The sequence below is a fragment of the Monodelphis domestica genome, chromosome 5 (genome assembly GCF_027887165.1).
Source record: "Monodelphis domestica isolate mMonDom1 chromosome 5, mMonDom1.pri, whole genome shotgun sequence".
Taxonomy (NCBI): Eukaryota; Metazoa; Chordata; class Mammalia; order Didelphimorphia; family Didelphidae; genus Monodelphis; species Monodelphis domestica.
The window spans coordinates 133,287,276-133,308,809 of record NC_077231.1 but is presented as its reverse complement, the minus strand read 5'-3'; the positions used below and the strand labels follow the sequence as shown (position 1 = coordinate 133,308,809).

The 21,534-nt window shown below is 35.1% G+C and overlaps 1 protein-coding gene across 49 annotated transcripts in view; it reads left to right on the top strand.

Annotated features, from left to right (window-relative positions):
- C2CD5 (C2 calcium dependent domain containing 5) overlaps positions 1–21,534 on the top strand; it is a 164,108-nt gene that overhangs the window by 12,425 nt on the left and 130,149 nt on the right. For all 49 annotated transcript variants that reach the window (XM_056799392.1, XM_056799400.1, XM_056799356.1 and 46 more), the window contains 3 exons: positions 416–587; positions 6,948–7,043; positions 9,608–9,763. In XM_056799392.1, the coding sequence (XP_056655370.1) occupies positions 416–587; positions 6,948–7,043; positions 9,608–9,763 (424 nt within the window). The remainder of the gene's footprint in view (positions 1–415; positions 588–6,947; positions 7,044–9,607; positions 9,764–21,534) is intronic.

Sequence of the window (21,534 nt, the reverse complement as noted above, 5' to 3'; positions counted from 1 at the left end):
CTAGAAGCTAATAAATGGCACCAATAGATTAGAAAGGTTAAGGACCTGTCTCCTATGTTTTCCTCTATTTACTACTATTACTACTTTTGATTTAATAAAATTATTAATCTATAAACAGCCTCATAATTTTAAATATTACATTTCTATCTCTTTAGCCAGTTTATATAGTGTTCTGATGTTAACCAAGTATATTTTATAGGATATATACTAGTAAAACATGATTGAATGAAGAAAAAGTATTTTATGCATTGTTAATATTTTGTATTGATCACATCCCATTTATTTTTTCTAGTTCCCTTAGAAATTTGGTGGGTTATTTTTCTTTACATTATGAGAAATGTTATATACTCTTGCTATGTATTTTATTTTTTATAATTAAAGACATTTGATATTTCATTTTGGGATATAATTCTAGGTGGATGATGAAGATTTACAGGATGAACCTCTACAGATCACAGTACTTGACCATGATACTTACAGTGCAAATGATGCCATCGGCAAAGTGTATATTGATATTGATCCTTTACTCTATAGTGAGGCTGCTACAGTAATCTCAGGATGGTTTCCAATTTATGATACCATACATGGTAAGGGTTAATATTTTAAGAAAAAAATAATTTTTTTAAAAGCTATGTCATGGAGTTATTTTATTTAAAATATCTGTTTAATATTTGAAAGCAGCATACCTTTAGTAGATATGTAACAATTTAAAATATGACTCCTAGTCAGTCTTTACATTCTGATAAGAATATATATGATTTATAATGAATTTAACTTAACAAACATTTCTTAAGTGCCTACCCTGACCAAGGCACTATGCAAAATGCTAGGATATTTTGATGGGAGTCTCAGAGATGAGTCATTGCCTTCAAAGAACTTGTAAACTTTAGGGGTTCATTGGGTTAAAGTGTCAGTGAAATGTACACATATAAATATAATACAAGATAGGGAGTTAAAGGGATCAGAGTAGTGATCTGCAATAGGGAGTTTTAGGAATATTTGAGGATGGAGAGACTACTATTAACTGAAGGCATCAGGGAAATCTACATGGATATAATGAGATATAAACTAGATTTTGGAGAAAAGTAAGAGTTCTGAAAGGCAGAAATGAGGAGGGAAAGAATTACAGGAATCGAGGATGACCTTTGCAAATTTGGTAGAGGCAAGAGATGGTATATAGAACAAGTCAACCCAGTATTATAAAATAAGGATTAAAAAATAGTTTGGAGTAAGAATTTGGAGGAACATAAATGCAATGCTTAAGGACAAATATTTTATCTCATACTTAATTAGGGAGCTCTGAGAAATTCTTGATAGGTATGAGACCTATATCTTGGGAAGATTTTTTTGGCAGTTGGTTGGGGGTTCATTTTGATCTTTTCCTATAAACTCATCCTTCCTCATGTTTCTATTGATGGTGCCACCGTATTTTCTAATTAGCAAGAATTAAAATGCTTGAATTACTTTTGACTCGTCCTTTCTCAACCTTATATCTAAATATAGTTTTGGGGGAAGGATTCTATCTTCCTTATAACTGTCAAAAGAATCTTCCTAAGATCATGCCTGACCATATGGAAAACCTTCAGTGGCTCCTTATTATTTCTTTGACAAAATATAAATTCCTTACTTTGGCATTTAAAGTTCTCCACAAACTAGATTCAATCCTTTTTTTTTTTCTGGACTTATTTTACATTACTTCTTTTCTGAGTTTCAGCCAAACTGGGTTGCTGGCTCTTTAAAATTAACATTTCATTTTTCTGTCCAAATCTTTACAGACTTTTTAATGCTTGGAATCTTCTCTTTCTTCATTTTAACCTTTCAGAATCTATAATTTATTTAATTTGATTTATAAATTTATTTTAAGGGTGCTGCCCAGATGCACCTTTCTAGATCACACCTGTTGTTAATATTCTTTTCTAAAAATTATCTTGTGTTTACTTATCTGTGTATGTGTGTTATCTTTTCATTTAAACATTCCTTGAGGGCAGAGACTCTTTGGTTTTTATTTTTATATCTCCAAATCCTAGCACTGTGTTTACACATATTAAGATTTTAATAAATATTGGGTTGAAATGATGAATTCAATTTTGCATTTAACTGTGTTTGAAATGTGGTAGGATAACCAAGTAGAAATACAGGACTGCAGTCCTACACCATTGACTTCAGAGAGATAACATGTGTAGTCTCTCTCTGTGATATTTATTATGTATTATGTTACTACATGTATTCAATATATCACATTCAATATGTATTATATATTCCTTGTATAAAATATGGGAATCATATAGCATATAGGAAATAATTGAACCTATGGGATCAGATAAAATCACTTAGGGAGAGAATATGAAGAGGGAAGTCATCTCCGGGCAGAGCTTTGAGGGAGATATACCTATACTTTGAGAGTTGGAGATGATGAACTCATTTATTTAGTGCTTTAAGATTTGCAAATCACTATACAGTTATAAGGAATTTATTTAATGTTTGCTGTCTCCTTAGGAGCAAAATTTCTAGGTTAGAGGAAGTTAAGTAATATTACTCTGTTGCTTTAAGAGATAGCTGCCACCCTCCGTCTCTTTAAGAGGCCCTTCATAAAAGAGGAAAGGCAGTTAGTTAGTTCTGGGTACATATTGCTCTGACTTCCTTGGGAGCAGAATTGCTGGCTCATTCTCTCAGACAAAGAAGATTGGTTAGTGACTTTTGAGAGAGTTACTTTTGAGAGTTTGAGATATACCTATGAAGTAGAGTTAAAGTCTGATCCTGGAGAGCTTTTCTCCTGAAGGGAGAAGGAGCTGTCAGAGGGCCTCTGTTCATTCTCTCTGACTGGGGAGCAGGACCTGTGTCAGTGTCTCACAGCCAAGAGATTCTGACAGCTATATCTGACAGTTGGTAAGGAGTTAAGGAGTTCATTATCAAGTAAATGTTCATCTATTAGAATAGGTTAGTTAGAGAAATATTATATAAGATAGTTGAGAGTAATATAACATAAGTGTGCTCTGGCAGACAAGAAGACACTGCAAAGAAAGCAGTTAGATTTTTTTGGGGGGTTATTTAGATATTTTAGTATAGGGTTAAGAGATTTTCTTATTTCCTACCAACTGCTTCCTGTTCCTGCTTCTCCTCATAGATTAAATAAATAAGAGTTTTATCAAACTGCTTCAGATATTTATCAACCACCTGCACAAGAGTTTAACCCCTAACAATCGCCTACAAAGTAGGTTTAATATATAAGCTATAGCTTATCAATAATAGCTTTAGCTTATTAATAACATCATTGTTTTACTCATTATAATACCTAGTATATTATTTCAGTTTCCTCATAGTTCTTTGAGATTAGTGCTATTATCATCCTAATTTCCTCAATGATAATTATAACTTTTAGGCAAGTCAGCAAGACTTACATAAACTAAGGAGTTCTTGCTTGAAACAAGTAACATGACTACTATTGACAGTGCTATTGATATAGATATGACCAGAAATTACTGAATTTACTAATAATGATTTTTTCTTTGGGCACCACATAGTCTTTTATTAAAGAAATAAATAAATAACTTTGTTTCTTTTTTCTAATAATCATTATTGTAAAAATTAAAATTAGTCTCAATAAATAAAAAATTATATTTTAAAGATTTATTAATGATCATTAGAAATAAAGGAATAAAAAGGGATATAAAATAAAGCCCACGTGCCCATGGCTGATCAGCCATTTCAAAACCCCCCCACCTTACCATGGCTACCATGCTCGCTGCATGCCAAAGAATACTCCTAAGGACAGGCATCAGATTTCACCATGGTAGAAATAACTTGAGAAAAATAATAATGATATGCAGACACACTGAAATAGATATATCAGCATCCAACTGCTATTTTGCACAGATAACTTGAACATATAACTATTGCCCATTTATAGGAAGCAGACTGAGAAGGTATCCAAACAAAAGCAGTCTGTACAGTATTAGTCAAACACAAGGCTAAGGTAGCTATAGAAAGATGGATACTTCCTTGTTAAAAAGGAGTAAGAGGACTGATAGGTTATTTTCAGAGCATATGATAAATAGCTTAAATACTTGTGGAACAAACAGATCTTAAATCTGTAAAGGATGACAATAGGTAAATACTATCAGATTTGTCAGATAAAACCTAGGATAGTCTATTTTATAGATGGAGCCTTTGAAATAGCTGCCATCTAGGAGTGGAATGAAAAAGTCGAATAAAAAGTTTATGTGGAGATGCCCACATAAATGTCACATTATGTTAACAAAGAAGCATGGAACAAATATCAGTCATGCAGATACATTTGTAGAAATGGAGAGGTTTACTAAAGGTAATGATTCGGGATCAGGTCATTGCCACCCAGAAACAAGTTAATTTATTTTTATTTTTATTTTTAAATATTTTTCCATGTTTCCATGATTTAATTTCTTTTCCTCTCTTCTTTCCTCCCCCCTCCCAGAGCTGACAAGCAATTCCACTGGTTTGTATAAATAGTATCACTTGATAACTATTTCCACATTATTCATTTTTGCTATAGAGCAATCTTTTAAAGCCTAACTCCCAAATCACGTATCTGTATATATTTGATAAGTGATGTCATATGTTCTTTTGCATTTCTACTCCCATTGTTCTTTCTCTTAATGTGGTTAGCATTCTTTCCCATAAGTCCTTCAGGAATGTCTTTGCTAAACGAGTTTATTTTTAAAGGAGCTTTAATTGATTTATTTTTGCAGATTATACAGTGAAATAGTGGAAACATATCTCTGGAGGTTTAAAAAATTTACCATTTACTGGCTACTCTGAAAGACTCAATTATTTGGCTAGAATGATATACTAGAAGCTTACTATCTTTTACAAAGTATCGATGGCAAATCCATGTATTACAAACACCCTATACTTCCCAATCCTTGAGAATTCAACAAATAAAACTGTAGAAGAAACAAAGTATCATTATAGACAGAACTGTCTATGATATGTAGACAAAACTACCCAGTCTATAAAAATTTAATATATTTTTTAATAGATACTGGCTTTGCTAAATAGTCAGAATTCCCAAACTACAAGTAATGAAGAGCTTTCAAAATATAGAAATTTAAACCACATGGGAACAGGACAAGATTACATGTTATTCTTGTCTTTAGAGTTGTCCCAAAAATGCTTTCAGAGAATCTACACAATAGTAGTAGTGGTAGTATCTTGGTGACCGAGAATGACAATTGTCTTTGTGCATTATCATCTATTGATGTACCCTCATGTGGCTTCGAAGTCGAAAGGCTGAGGCGCAGAGTTTGTGGCACATGGGGCCTGGGACGCCAGTTGTTATGGGAGGTGCAGTTGTGGCCTGGTGTCGGTGTTCACACACAGCGGCAAGACGTCGACGTTGCTCATCTTCAAACGTGATGGCGGCATGGTTAATGTGGGTTCACCAGCTGCTTCTGTCAGAGGCAGCGAGTTCTAGTTGCTTTGGTGTCATGCCAGCCCACTTCAAGTTGGACTTTAGCTGATCCTTGAATCTTTTCTTCGGCCAGCCTTGTTTCCTGAGGCCGGCTGACAGTTCACCATAGAATACCTGTCTTGGTATTCGCTGTGGGTCCATGCGGATGATGTGTCCAGACACTCTTATTAATTTACCAAAATCCATCATTTTATTCCTTTGTATAACCATATGTAGAAAATTAATTATAAAAAACCATAATAACATATAGTTATTTGTCCTTGGGCCATTTTTACCTAAACCCTATGAAACAAGATAAGAAAAATGAGATAACAATTATAATAATAGTAATATCATTACAGCAGGCATATAGTACCAACATTTGTAAGCTCTTTACATTATATCTCATTGGGAACATATTTGGTATACATTGGGATGAAAAGCATTTGTTTGGTGGAAACAATAAGTGAAGGAGTGTTTAGTATGTAAAAAGACTGAAAAGTTCTTTATCCTCTGAGACTGGAGGGAAGGAAGAGAAAGTTAAGACAGAAGTTTTGTCATATGGAAGAAGACAACTAAAAGGAGAGCTCAGATTGACTGTCTTTCATTTTAATGAAATCTTAGCAGTCCTCTGAGATGGTGGAGTTAAATTCTGAAAGCCTGAGGAAGAGAAAGTAATAAGTGATTAGGAGAAATGTGATAGGGAGTTTATGAGAGAAATAATTATCAAGCAGCAGCTCAGGCCCATTGTGAGTTTAAAAATGATGAAAGCATCATTAGACTGTACTACTTGAGCTGTGCATGGCACACACTGGTCTCAAGAACAGATTGCAGACTCATAGAGTTACTAAGGCTTTAATAGAGCAGGAGTGGTGAGAGGGAAAATAGCTAAAGGATTCTAGGGTGGTTGTGAATAAAATGATTGAAATGACCGACTGTGACTAAAAGGACTTACATGTAAAAAATGGCCAGAAATGGATATATTAAAGGCTGGAGAGAGAAAAGATCAAGGAATATTTTTTGGGAAAAGGTATTAATGTTAATCTGGCCTCAGACATTTCCTAGCTGTGTGACCTTGGGCAAGTCACTTAACCCCCATTGCCTAGCCCTTACCACTCTTCTGCCTTGGAACCAATATTGTATTGATTCTAAGACAGAAGGTAAGGGTTTAAAAAAAAAGTATTAATGTTGATTTCATAACATGATACATTAATCTGTATGCAAATGACTTCTAGTTTCTTGGTTATAAAAACTCCAGCCACCTAGATTTATAATTTGTAGTCTTAGAGAATTGTCTAAGGTGCAGAAAAGATAAGTGTTTTGCCCTTAGACATACAATAAATATCAGAGAATGTAGTTCAGTTTAGGTGTTTTTTACTCAAAGTCCAGTCCTATTTCAGTTTGCTAAGCTGCTGCTATAATATGCAATTTTATAAAAAGAGACTTTAATTTACATGATAATTTTAAGTGAAGGATTATTTTTCCTGGAATGAATTGTTGCTTCTTCCTTTTTATTTCACAGGTATCCGTGGGGAGATCAATGTAGTAGTAAAAGTAGATCTTTTCAATGATTTAAATCGTTTTAGGCAGTCATCTTGTGGAGTAAAATTCTTCTGCAGTAAGTAAATGATTTTAATTGGAAGTAGCTTGGTCTTAATAAAAAAAATAGATTTCTAGAAATATGGAAAAAACTAGGATCTTTGTCTTTTAAGATCTACATAAAAAGTGTGTATTTGCCAAGAAATTGTAATCTCTCTATAGGACATTTTTCTGCGATCAAACAGTAAGTTGTTTTTGTAAACTTGTATGTTTAGGCCTAAAAATTTAGTAATATTTTGCTGTTGTATGTATGGAGCATAACTGTGCCATTTATTTGTATCCCAGGTCTATTGTTTTGAACCTGGTACAATCTTTGCTATTGATAACTGCTCATCATTTGATATTCCATGTGTTAAATTAGTCTGTTCATCTGTGGTTTGGATACCATTTAGTCATAATTTTTATTTACTAGAGGTTTTGCACTATTGTGAGTAGACATTGAAGTCTGTGGTTCTTGAGAGATAGAATGCTAAATGGCATGATTTTTAAAGAGTGATAGTTATGTCTGGAATGCCTTTTTTTTTTCACTTCAATATATTATTATTCCATTACCTTACAATATACACATATTATAATTTATAGTATATATAAGATTTCTAATATTTTTCACATTGTATTAAGTATAAATTCCAAAGAAAGTCCTATTCTGACACTTCATCATGAAATATCACATATCATAATACAGTAAAAGACCAATGAAGGAAATAAAATGGAAGATAAAATGCTTTCATCTGTAATTACTCTTACAATTCCTTCTTTGTCTGTGAATAGCATTTTTCTTCCTGAGTCCCTTGTGGATTATCTTGGAAACTTGATTTGCTGATAATAGTTTAGTCTTTCACAATTGATCATTGTATAATTTTCTGTTACTGTATACATTGTTCTCCTGGCTCTCTTCATTTTATATAAGTTCATATAAGTCTTCCCAGGTTTTTCTGAACTAATCCTTTCATTGCTTCTAATGGTACTGTGAGTATTCCATTACAGCTTTATACCACAACTTGTCCAGCCATTCTCCAATTCATGTATACCCCCTAGTTTACAATCCTTTGCCACTACAAAAAGAGCTGCTAAAAATATTTTTGTACAAGTAGATCCTTCTCCCTTATTTCTGATCTTTTTAGGACACAGACCCAGTAATGGTATTTGTAGATCAAAGGCTATGCATAGTTAGTTTTATGGCCTTTTCTTTGGACCTAGTTCCGTATTGCTTTTCAGAATGGTTAGGATCAGTTCACAGCTCCAGCAACAGCATATTAACATCCTAATTTTCCCATATCTCCTCCAACATTTATGGTTTTCCTTTTTGGTCATATTAGCCAAATTGATAGGTAGGAAGTGGTATCTTAGAGTGTTTTAATTTGTATTTCTCTAATCAACAATGATTTGGTGAATTTTTTCATATAATTATACATAGTTTTAATTTCTTCCTCTGAGAATTGCCAGTTTTGTATCCTTTGACCATTTATCAATTGGGGAATGCTTTGTATTATAAATTTGACTCAGTTCTCTATGTATTTGAAAACTAAGGCCTTTGTCAGAGACACTTGTTTTAAAATTTTTTCTCAATTTATTTTTTCCCTTATAATCTTGGTTGCATTGGTTGTGTTTGTACAAAACATTTTAAATTTAATATAGTCAAAATTATCCATTTTATTTTTCATAATGTTTTCTATCTTTTGTTTGATCATAAATTCTTCCCTTATCCATAAATCTGACAGCTAAACTTTTCCATGTTCCCCTAATTTTTTATTTTTTTTTTTGGTGTCACCTTTTATTTCTAGATCAAGTATCCATTTTGACTTTATCTTGGTATATAGTGTTAGATATTGCTCTATACCTAGTTTCTGCTATACTGTTTTCTAGTTTTCCCAGCAATTTTTGTCAAATAGTGAATTCTGCCCCCTTCTCCAAGTTTGAATCTTTGGGTTAACTGGAATAACTTTAAACAGTTTTAAATGAATATTCAATTTTTAGCATAGTGATTATTTCTTACTTTCCTTTTCTATTTCCAGGTAATTTATAGTCTGAATTTTATTTAGATTTCATATCATATTACTTAATATTATTCATAGCAATTATTGAACCACAAAATAGACCATAGGTGAACATTTCTTTAATGTAATTGTAAGGAATAGTGTATAGAAAGTCTTATCTTGGAATCAGGAGGACCCAGGTTCAAGTCTATCTCTGACTTGCACTGTCTGTTTAGTGATAGGTTGGCAGGTCACTTAACATCATAGTGCTCCAGGAATCCTTCTTAGAAGATAAGTTAAAGAAAAATGTTGTTGATTTAAATTGGTTAAGGATATTTCCACATGGAATCCTCCATACAAATGAAATCATAGGCCAGGACAAAAAAAATGAGGAGCAAAAACCTCCTGAAAGAAAATACAAATGTTTCTATATTTGGTCATATTGTATCCTTTTGCAGCATTATAATAATTACTTAGTTATAAAACCATAATTAAAGAATTATTCTTCAATTTTAAGGCCAACAGAGTATTTTATATTTAAAATAAATTCAGCTTGGACTAAATTAAGAAATGTAAAGATACAACCATTCTTTTTTTTTCTTAATAGCAACATCTATTCCAAAATGTTATCGAGCTGTAATAATTCATGGATTTGTGGAAGAATTGGTGGTGAATGAAGACCCAGAATATCAGTGGATTGACCGAATTCGCACTCCAAGGGCATCAAATGAGGCTAGACAGAGACTTATTTCATTAATGTCAGGTATGTTTTCTTGTGATCAGTTACAAATGAAAGTATCTTATAAAATGTTGGAGATGGTTATCTAGAGCTTGGTGGAAAGATCATCATTGGAGATAGAGATTTGGAAATTATTAGCATAAGCATGGAAGGCCATGTAGTTAATGAAAAGAGTGCTCTGACATGACTGTCTGTCTAGTGATAGATAGGTAGGTCACTTAATGTCATAATGCTCCAAAATTCCTTCCTAGAAGCTAAGTTAAAAGCAGATGTTTTTACTTGGGGAACTTAAGATTCAAATCTTAGCTGTTTCTTTTTTTTTAAACCCTTAACTTCTGTCTTAGATTCAGTACTGGGTCTTGGTTCCAAGGCAGAAGAATAGTAAGGGTTTGGTAATAGAGGTTAAATGATTTGCCTAGAGTCACACAGGTAGGAAGTTCTGAGACCAGATTTGAACCCAGGACCTCCTGTCTCTAGGCCTGGCTTTCTATCCATTGAGGTACCTAGCTGTCCCTCCAGCTGTGTTATTTACTTCTTATGGGACTATTGCAAGTCATCAATGTCTCTGGGCCTTATTCATAAAATGACAGGGTTCACCTAATTCTTATAGCCTTTCCATCTTTAGAACTTACGAGATTAGCTGAGGAGAGAAGTTATTGTGGCTACTTCACAGTGCAGTTGTGAGAATCAAATGAGATAATTCATTTAAAATGCTTTTTGAACCTTAAAACATGGTAGATAATTAACAAAGATGTTAGAATAGTCCCTAAATGCTAGCATTATCTTTATTTTTTATCATTATTATTGCTATAACTTTTACATGATTTTTGGGTATATGCACCAAAAGGGGTCATAGGCTTATTTAAATGTAAAAAGGAGGAAGGAAAATGAAAGCTTGTAGCAATAATGGTGATTATTCACATTTATATGGCTTTTTCTAGTTCACTAATTGCTTTCCTCACGATGGCCCTTGGGGCAGCTCATGTAAATAAGTATTATAAACATTATTATCTGCAAAGATAAGAAAATTGAGGCTCAGGTTGAAAAATGCTTTGCCCCTGGACACATAGCTAGTGAATGTTGGAACCAAGACTCTAGTCTTCTGATTCTTGGGTCCAGTACTTTTTGCACTAAACTATGTCATTTTTTACTAATTTCCAGGGAAGAAAACTTTGTGGAGAAGGGGTCTGCCATCTTGGCAACCACCGTTATCACACTACCTAACACTGATAGGATAGTCAGATCAGCCTAGTTGAAATAGCATGGCACCCCGAGACAGACAGAAATTAATATTTACCAGGGGTGTCCAAACAATTTTACTACCTCCTCTGCAAGAGATAATCTAGAATTTTGGCCTGAAGAGAATGAGGATTAGAAGTGCCCAAATACCATCAATCTTGCTTCCAGCCTGTCCCTTGCAGCCTCTGGAGAAGAGGCCACCAGCTGCTGTTACTACTGGGCAGGTAGACCTGAGAGCAAGGAGGATATCGGCGCTCCACTAATACTGGCTCTGCTTTCAACCCACTCCTGTAGTCATCAGTTATCTAGAGGAGCAATTTGCTGTGGTTACATAGTTTGGCAGCTGCTGCTTCAAGGGCTATCACATTTGCTAAAAACCCAGAAAAGAAAGATCTTTCCATCAAAGTCCTTGGTGCCTTCAAATACTTCAATTGTCTGATATTAAGAAAGATGTATTACCATCTGCTTTGCCACTGTACCACTGGGCCTTTCTATCTCACTTGCAGCTGAAACCTCTTAAATGTGTAGTTTCCTCCATTAGAATCTGAACTTCTTGAGAAAAATAACTCTTTTCTCTTTGCAACCCTAGCATTTAATGCAGTACTTTGCAACAAAGTAAGTGCTTATTAAGTGCTTTTTTTCATTTGTTGTTTTATTTGGGATTTTAAAAAGAGTCTAAGGACACTAAGAATGGTTTTTAATTTTCCCATTTGCCTATCACTAGGAAATATCTTAAGTTCATTAAAAGAAAGTAAAGTTAATATACATCACAATCTTTCTTATAAATTTTTGTAATATTTACATTCAGAAGTCTGAGTAATGTAGAAGAAGGATGATTACATTAAAAAGCAAGAGATCTAGATTCTTAGCTGAATCATCTACATCTCTGGGCTACATTTACAAAAAAATGGTCATGATAACTCGCTTCCTTGCCTGCCCAAATAAGGTCAGAATCCTATATTAAATGATCCTTTGATTCTCTTTCAGTTAAAGATTTATGAAGATGAAGAAATGTGGGCTAGATAACATATTTGGGCAAATTACATCTTGAGCAGTAGTGCCTAAAGAGTATCATTTAATGGATCAACATTGGTATAAGGGAAGTTCAGGATATATTACAGGACTCTTTCCTAGGCCTTGTTCTATTTATTAAGATGAAAAGTTTTATTGATGTCCTTTGTACATCATTGTAATTTCTGGATCTCTTACCCCTTCATCTGTATATTAGAATTTTATTTTTTATTTTAGAAGCTATAAAGAACCATTGTGACCAAAGACTTGAATGAGAGACTGACATGATTATATATGTTTTAGATTGATTCTGGCAACACACCAAGTCAGCTTTCCAAGGCCTGGCATAACTAAGTACAGAGTAGCTCATCACAAGTAAATATGACTACTTATTGATGAATTTCTTTGTTTGTTGCAACCCATGCAAAAATTAACAAAAAATGGCCTTTCATTTTGTGTTGCCCCCTTCTAGTTCTCCAGGGATGGAAGAGTGGTTGAAAAGAGACTGTTCAGAATTGCAGTTTTTAGACCATCTATAAACTTGAACTTGATTTTTGGTGCTCTAAATGTGAGGTCCTTATTCAACAAATTAACCTGCTAAAGGAGGAGCTGAATCATATTGTTTTTTTTTGAACCCTTTCCTTTGTCTTTGAATCAATATTCTGTATTGGTTCTAAGGCAGAAGGAGTGGTAAGGGTTAGGTAGTGCATCAGATTTAATGACTTGCCAAGGGACACAGCTAGGAAGTATCTGAGACTAGATTTGAACCCAGGACTTCTGTTTAGGCCTGGCTCTCAGTCTGCTGCACCACCTAGCTGCACCCTCCCATATAACTCTTGATATTTTTACTGTAAATGAAACCAGAGGAAGAAAATTTCTGCTAAATTGAAGGATGGACCATACTTCCTTGGAGAGTTAAAAAAAAAAGAGTTAAGGCAGTTGGCTTTATGCCCAAAGACAAAAAGAAATATTACACAATGAAACATTTGATCATCTTGTATTGTAGTCCATGAGGTATATATTTATAAAAAAACCTACCATAAAATAATCGAGCTTTTTGCACTAATTTTGTTGGTAGAGAATGGAGGAGATAAACTCAATGAAAAATGTGCTCAGATTTTTCCAGGTTAAATCTGTAAACATCTTGATACACCATTAAACCTTGGTTATTTTAATGCAAAGGTAAGAATGGGAGATAATATTGATAAATATTTCAGAAAATATGTATCAGAAAGAAGGAATAAAAGGCTAAAGACTTGTGGATTACAAAGAACCCTCTTACCATTGTATCATGAAAACTTAAAGAACCTTAAGGTTAAAATCATTGTAAAAACATAACTGATTATATTCTAAGTTAGAAAGATTAGTCATTTTTTGAAATTTTCTTTTTTATTGTCATATCATCAACAAACATTTCAATATGAATTGATTATGTAGTTAGCCCATGGTCTTGTTTTTTTTAAATAATATTTGATTTGGTCATTTCAAAACATTATTCATTGGAGATAAAGATCATTTTCTTTTCCTCCCCCTCCACCCCATAGCCGAAGCATGATTCCACTGGGTTTCACATGTGTTCTTGATTCGAACTGATTTCCATGTTGTTGGTATTTGCATTAGAGTGTTCATTTAGAGTCTTTCCTCAGACATGTCCCCTTAACCCCTTTTCCTCGGTGTTTTTACTCCCACAGTTTGTCCTCTGCTTGTGGATAGTGTTTTTCTCCTATATCCCTGCAGATTGTTCAGGGACATTGCATTGACACTAATGGAGAAGTCCATTATGTTGGATTGTATCACAGTGTATCAGCCTCTGTGTACAATGTTTTCCTGGTTCTGCTCCTTTCGCTCTGCATCACTTCCTGGAGGTTGTTCCTAAGATATTAGAGGATCAAGGCAAGAGTAAGGGAGGTGCTATAAGGCTTGGCTCAAACGCCATTGAGTCCGAGACCCTTTAGGTCCAATAGGACTTGAGTCTCTCTTCAGATGTTGCTAGAAGTGTCAGACAGTTTTGAATCTCTTCATGAGAAGTCCCAAGGTTGATTTTCTTTGCTATCTCTCAGCTGGCTCTTAGACGATCTCCAGCAAGGCAAGAAACCTCCTCTCACCTAGAGATCTAGTCTCAAAAGCCCCTTCTTTACCTGGGATCCCTCCCAGGACACCATTCTTCTCCCATGCTCCTTTGCTTCCAATGGTCTTCACCTGTCAATCAAGTCTTCTTTAACATTGCATCCTCATCCTTGAATCCTCCTCTTACACATGAATGGCAAAAATTATAGTAATTTTATTTAGAATTTTAACTGTTATATATCTGTTTCAATAAAAATGGGACCAAAAGTGCCTACAGAATACTGTAGTCAACAGTTTTTCTTGCCAGACTGAGAAAAATAGTGGCTAAATACAACCTTGGCTTAGAATGTAAACTAACTTGTATAATCTTACCAAGAGGTTAAGACGCTTGATTATGAGCATTATTGTCCATAAAGCAGAGAAACACATTGGAGAATAGATTTAGTTTAAAGTAAATTTGTCAAGAGGCCCAACTAAATAAAACCAGTCCAAGTGCCTTTATCGATGAAAATGGAAGGAGAATAACAAACAGAAGACAAATGGAAAATACCTTCACAGATTTTTATTACAAGCTGTTTTCTTCATCAGAGACAGCAGAAATGCCTTTTTGGTCCATACTTCCTGCTGGACCTATGCCACCGTATATTGTCTTGCCTCCTATGCTGAGGCTTGAGTTTTCCTCCATCTGTTCCTCCATCTTCCCCACTTTTATTGCCCTTGTGCTAGGGCCTGAGCACTGTTCTGAAGTTTTCTCCCCAAACCTAGGGCTTAGATATTCTCTCCCTCTGCCAGGATCTGAGCATTGTCATAGACACTTCCACTTCCAAGGCCTAAACATTGCCACTGCTGGGGTGCCCAAACTCCCCCAGTGCCTACTTTAATAAGTATCCCGAAGCTGCTCTATGTGAAAAGTTTCCATTTCTGCCACAGTGAAGCCCTTACTGGATCCCACTCTCCAGAAAGTTCCTTTTCCAATCCTTTCTGGAAGCCTGCATAGAGACTTAATGTTCAACAGGGGCAGAATGGAAACTGCATCTTCTTTTAATCTGATGTGCTATTATTTATCCCTTCCACTCTCATCAGATCCTCTGGGGTTATAGTTAAACATATTTTTCCTGATTCCCAATTCCATAATTGTTCCTGGGGTCTCAAGTAAAGGTCAAGCACTGTCCTTTTAAATACCTTCTTTCATTCCCAAATTCCTTGCACCAAAGAATCCCTATGAACACAGTTTACCATGCTGCTCCCCCTCCACTCTCAGAGGAATATAACAAGTCCCAAGCAATTCATTCAGTACAGTTCTTAGTTCCAAAATTATCATCTCTGGGAAGGTCCTAGGCTTATTATAACTAGTAGGTCTGGAAGTCACTGTTAGCTCCAGATAAAAAATTTTTATTAATTCAATAATCATCATTTTGGAGCATATGTCATCAGCACAGTTCTTAAAGGTGCGAGGCACATTCACATCTTTTTCTATTTGCTCGATTCCACAGTAAGCAAACAATTCAGTCTCTAATCTTCTTGTAATAACCAATAGTATCTTATCAGTATGAGGTCAACACTTCCAGAACCAGAGAGGCCACTGAGGGCTCACCTTCCATTTCAGTGAGATCAGTCTAGTCCATTCCTACTATTTATGCCAAATTTTGTATTTTAGCTTGACTCACAATCTGGTAATTTAAGTTATAATTAGAACAAAAATAAAACATTTGTAGACTAACAATTAACAAAAAAAATTTACTTAGCAATAACATAGAATGAATACTTAGCATAGATACGTCATTAATTCATTTGGGTGTAGCTTCCCTACCTATGTGTTGGCCCTGTAGTTTTTGCTGGTCAGAAGTCTGAAGGAAGTATTCTTGACTCTTTGTGGGCTAATTTTTGTATTTAGACTGCAAGGATGCTATGTCAGTGGTTTGAACCAATTAAATCTCAAGGATGGTTTCAGTACTTTTAAAGAAAAAATAGCCTGGACTGAGTTGAGTAGGGTCTTGTGATAGTAGTCATCCTATTACACTGCTGAACTTGGACTTACAACACCATCTTCCCAGATATACTCATAAAAACAGTAGAAATAGTCCTAAAAAAAACAAAGCAACTTATTTGAGCCAAGTGTACACAGAAGACATCTATGCTGGAGGTACATTTAACTGTCTTAAGAAACATTGAAAAAATTTTGGATTTTACTAACTGCTTTTCTCTTCCTCCTTCCCCCTCCAAAAAAATGTGACTGGGAGAATGTCAGCCACTGCTGACCTATGTGCTTGCTTTCCCATTTCCACAGAATTTTTTTTGAGTCTTTTCTATACATGCACTGAGGACATCCTTGATAATATTGGTAGGGAATAGGTGGACTTTTATATGGAATATTTTCTTTTTCTTTTTTATTTTATTTCAAAGTTTGAATTTTTATTTTTAATTTCAAACGTTATTCCTTGGTTACAAAAATCATTTTCCTCTCCTCCCCTTCCCCCATCCCTCCCATATCTGATGCAGTTTCACTGGGTATCGCATGTGTTCTTGATCAGAACCTCTATTCATGTTGTTGGTTTTTGTACTAGGATGTTCATTTAGGGTCTATATCCCCATTCATATCCCCTTCGACCACCCATGTCATTAAACAGCAGTTTTTATTTAGTGTTTTTACTCCCACAGTTTTTCCTCTGGATGTGGATACTGTTTTTTCTCCTGTAACCCTCTGGGTTGTTCAGGATTGATGCATTGGCACTAATGGAGAAGTCCATTACATTCAATTGTATGACAGTGTATCAGTCTCTGTGTACAATGTTCTCCTGGTTCTGCTCCTTTTGCTCTGCATCATTTCTTGGAGGTTGTTCCAGTCCCCATGGAATACCTCCAGTTTATTATTCCTTTGAGCACAATAGTATTCCATCACCAACATATACCACAATTTGTTCAGCCATTCCCCAACTGAAGGGCATCCCCTCATTTTTCAATTTTTTGCCACCACAAAGAGCACAGCTATGAATATTCTTGTACAGGTCTTTTTCCTTATTATCTCTTTGGGGTACAAACCCAGCAGTGGTATGGCTGGATCAGAGGGCACAGTCTTTTAGCGCCCTTTGTGCATAGTTCCAGATTGCCCTCCAGAATGGTTGGATCAATTCACAACTCCACCAGCAATGAATTAATGTCCCAACTTCGCCACAACCCCTCCAGCATTCATTACTTTCCATAGCTGTCATGTTAGCCAATCTGCTAGGTGTGAAGTTGTTTTGGTTTGGATCTCTATGATTATAAGAGATTTAAGGGGTTCCCTTTTCATGTGCTTATTAATGGTTTTGATTTCTTTGAATGAAAATTGCCTATTCATGTCCCTTGCCCATTTATCAATTGGAGAATGGCTTGATTTTTTTGTACAATTGGTTTATCTCTTTATAAATTTGAGTAATTAGAACTTTGTCAGAGTTTTTTGTTATGAAGATTGTTTCCCAGTTTGTTATTTCCCTTCTGATTTTGGTTACATTGGCTTTGCTTGTACAGAAACGTTTTAATGTGATGTGGTCAAAATTGTTTATTTTACATTTTGTGACACTTTGTAAGTCTTGCTTGATTTTGAAATCTTTCCCTTCCGAAAGATCTGACATGTATAGTATTCTGTGTTCACCTACTTTACTTACAGTTTCCTTCTTTATATTCAGGTCATTCACCTATTCTGAGTTTATCTTTGTGTAGGGTGTGAGGTGTTGGTCCAAGCCTAATCTCTCCCACACTGTCTTCCAATTTTCCCAGCAATTTTTATCTAAATAGTAGATTTTTGTCCCCAAAGCTGGGGTCTTTGGGTTTGTTATAGACTATTTTGCTGAGGTCCCTTGCTCCAAATCTATTCCACTGATCCTCCTTTCTGTTTCTTAGCCAGTACCAAATTGTTTTGATGACCACTGCTTTATAGTATAGTTTAAGCTCTGGTACTGCTAGGCCATCTTCCTTTGCATTTTCTTTTTCATTATTTCCCTGGATATCTTTGATCTTTTGTTCTTCCAAATGAACTTTGTTATGGTTTTTTCTAATTCTGTAAAAAAGTTTTTTGGAAGTTCGATGGGTATGGCACTAAATAAATAAAATTTGGGTAGGATGGTCATTTTTATTATGTCAGCTCGTACTACCCATGAGCAGTTAATGTTTTTCCAGTTGCTCAGATCTAGTTTTAGTTGTGTGGAAAGTGTTTTGTAGTTGTGTTCATATAGTTCCTGTGTTTGTCTCGGCAGATAAATTCCCAAGTATTTTATATTGTCTAAGGTGATTTTGAATGGGATTTCTCTTTATAATTCCTGCTGCTATGATGTGTTGGAGATATATAGAAATGCTGATGACTTATGTGGGTTTATTTTGTATCCTGCAACTTTGCTAAAGTTGTTGATTATTTTGATTAGCTTTTTGGTTGATTCTCTAGGATTCTTTAAGTAGATCATCATATCATCCACAAAGAGGAATAGCTTGGTCTCCTCATTGCCCATTTTAATACCTTCAATTTCTTTTTCTTCTCTAATTGCTATTGCTAGTGTTTCTAGTACATTGTTAAATAATAGAGGTGATAATGGGCATCTTTGTTTCACTCCTGATCTTATTGGGAATGCATCTAGTTTATCCACATTGCAGATGATGTTTGCTGATGGTTTTAGATAGATACTGTTTATTATTTTTAGGAAAGACCCTTCTATTCCTATGCTTTCTAGTGTTTTTAATAGGAATGGGTGTTGTATTTTTTTTTAATATATTTTATTTGATCATTTCCAAGCATTATTCGTTAAAGACATAGATCATTTTCTTTTCCTCCCTCCCACCCCCCATAGCCGACGCGTAAGTCCACTGGGCATTAGATGTTTTCTTGATTTGAACCCATTGCTTTGTTGATAGTATTTGCATTAGAGTGTTCATTTAGAGTCTCTCCTCTGTCATGTCCCCTCAACCGCTGTAGTCAGGCAGTTGCTTTTCCTCGGTGTTTCCACTCCCATAGTTTATCCTTTGCTTATGAATAGTGTTTTTTTCTCCTAGATCCCTGCAAATTGTTCAGGGACATTACACCACCATTTATGGAGAAGTCCATTACGTTTGATTATACCACAGTGTATTAGTCTCTGTGTACAATGTTCTCCTGGTTCTGCTCCTCTCGCTCTGCATCACTTCCTGGAGGTTGTTCCAGTCTCCATGGAACTTCTCCACTTTATTATTCCTTTTAGCACAATAGTATTCCATCACCAACATATACCACAGTTTGTTCAGCCATTCCCCAATTGATGGGCATCCCCTCGTTTTCCAGTTTTGGGCCACCACAAAGAGCGCAGCTATGAATATTTTTGTACAAGTCTTTGTGTCCATTATCTCTTTGGGGTATAGACCCAGCAGTGCTATGGCTGGGTGAAAGGGTAGATATTCTTTTGTCGCCCTTTGGGCATAGTTCCAAATTGCCCTCCAGAATGGTTGGATCAGTTCACAACTCCACCAGCAATGAATTAATGTCCCTACTTTGCCACATCCCCTCCAGCATTCATTACTTTCCTTTGCTGTTATGTTAGCCAATCTGCTAGGTGTGAGGTGATACCTCAGAGTTGTTTTGATTTGCATCTCTCTGATTATAAGAGATTTAGAACACTTCTTCATGTGCTTGTTAATAGTTTTGATTTCTTTATCTGAGAACTGCCTATCCATGTCCCTTGCCCATTTATCAATTGGAGAATGGCTTGATTTTTTGTACAATTGATTTAGCTCTTTATAAATATGAGTAATTAAACCTTTGTCAGAGGTTTCTATGAAGATTTTTTCCCAATTTGTTGTTTCCCTTCTGATTTTAGTTACATTGGTTTTGTTTGTACAAAAGCTTTTTAGTTTGATGTAGTCAAAATTATTTATTTTACATTTTGTGATTCTTTCTATATCTTGCTTGGTTTTAAAGCCTTTCCCCTCCCAAAGGTCTGACATGTATACTATTCTGTGTTTACCCAATTTACTTATGGTTTCCTTCTTTATGTTTAAGTCACTCACCCATTTTGAATTTATCTTGGTGTAGGGTGTGAGGTGTTGATCTATTCCTAGTCTCTCCCACACTGTCTTCCAATTTTCCCAACAGTTTTTATTGAATAATGGATTTTTGTCCCAAAAGCTGGGATCTTTGGGTTTATCGTATACTGTCTTGCTGAGGTTGCTTGTCCCCAGTCTATTCCACTGATCTTCCTTTCTGTTTCTTAGCCAGTACCAAATTGTTTTGATGACTGCTGCTTTGTAATATAGTTTTAGGTCAGGGACTGCAAGGCCCCCATCATATGTGTTTTTTTTCATTATTTCCCTGGATATCCTTGATCTTTTGTTCTTCCAAATGAACTTTGTTATGGTTTTTTCTAAATCAGTGAAGAAGTATTTTGGTAGTTCAATAGGTATGGCACTAAATAGATAAATAAGTTTGGGTAGGATGGTCATTTTTATTATATTGGCTCGTCCTATCCATGAGCAGTTAATGTTTTTCCATTTGCTCAAGTCTAGTTTTAGTTGTGTGGCGAGTGTTTTGTAGTTGTGTTCATATAGTTCCTGTGTTTGTCTTGGGAGGTAGATTCCTAGGTATTTTATTTTGTCTAAGGTGATTTTGAATGGGATTTCTCTTTCTAGTTCTTGCTGCTGAGCTGTGTTGGAGATATATAGAAAAGCTGATGATTTATGTGGGTTTATTTTGTATCCTGCAACTTTGCTAAAGTTGTTGATTATTTCAATTAGCTTTTTGGTTGAATCTCTAGGATTCTTTAAGTAGACCATCATGTCATCCGCAAAGAGTGATAACTTGGTCTCCTCCTTGCCTATTTTGATGCCTTCAATTCCTTTATCTTCTCTAATTGCTACTGCTAGTGTTTCTAGTACAATGTCAAATAGTAGAGGTGATAATGGGCATCCTTGTTTCACTCCTGATCTTATTGGGAATGCATCTAGTTTATCCACATTGCAGATGATGTTTGCTGATGGTTTTAGATAGATACCGTTTATTATTTTTAGGAAAGACCCTTCTATTCCTATGCTTTCTAGTGTTTTTAATAGGAATGGGTGTTGTATTTTAACAAAGGCTTTTTCTGTGTCTATTGAGATAATCATGTGTTTTTTGTTGGCTTGCATGTTGTTGATATGGTCAATTATGTGGATGGTTTTCCTAATATTGTACCATCCTTGCATTCCTGTTATAAATCCTACCTGATCATAGTGAATGGCCCTCCTAATCACTTGTTTGAGTCTTTTTGCTAGTATCCTGTTTAAGATTTTTGCATCTATGTTCATTAGGGAGATTGGTCTGTAGTTTTCTTTCTCCATTTTTGATCTGCCTGGCTTTGGAATCAGTACCATATTGGTATCGTAAAAGGAATTTGGTAGAACTCCCTCTTTGCTTATTATGTCAAATAGTTCGTATAGTATTGGGATTAGCTGTTCTTTGAATGTTTGATAGAGTTCACTTGTGAATCCATGAGGCCCTGGGGATT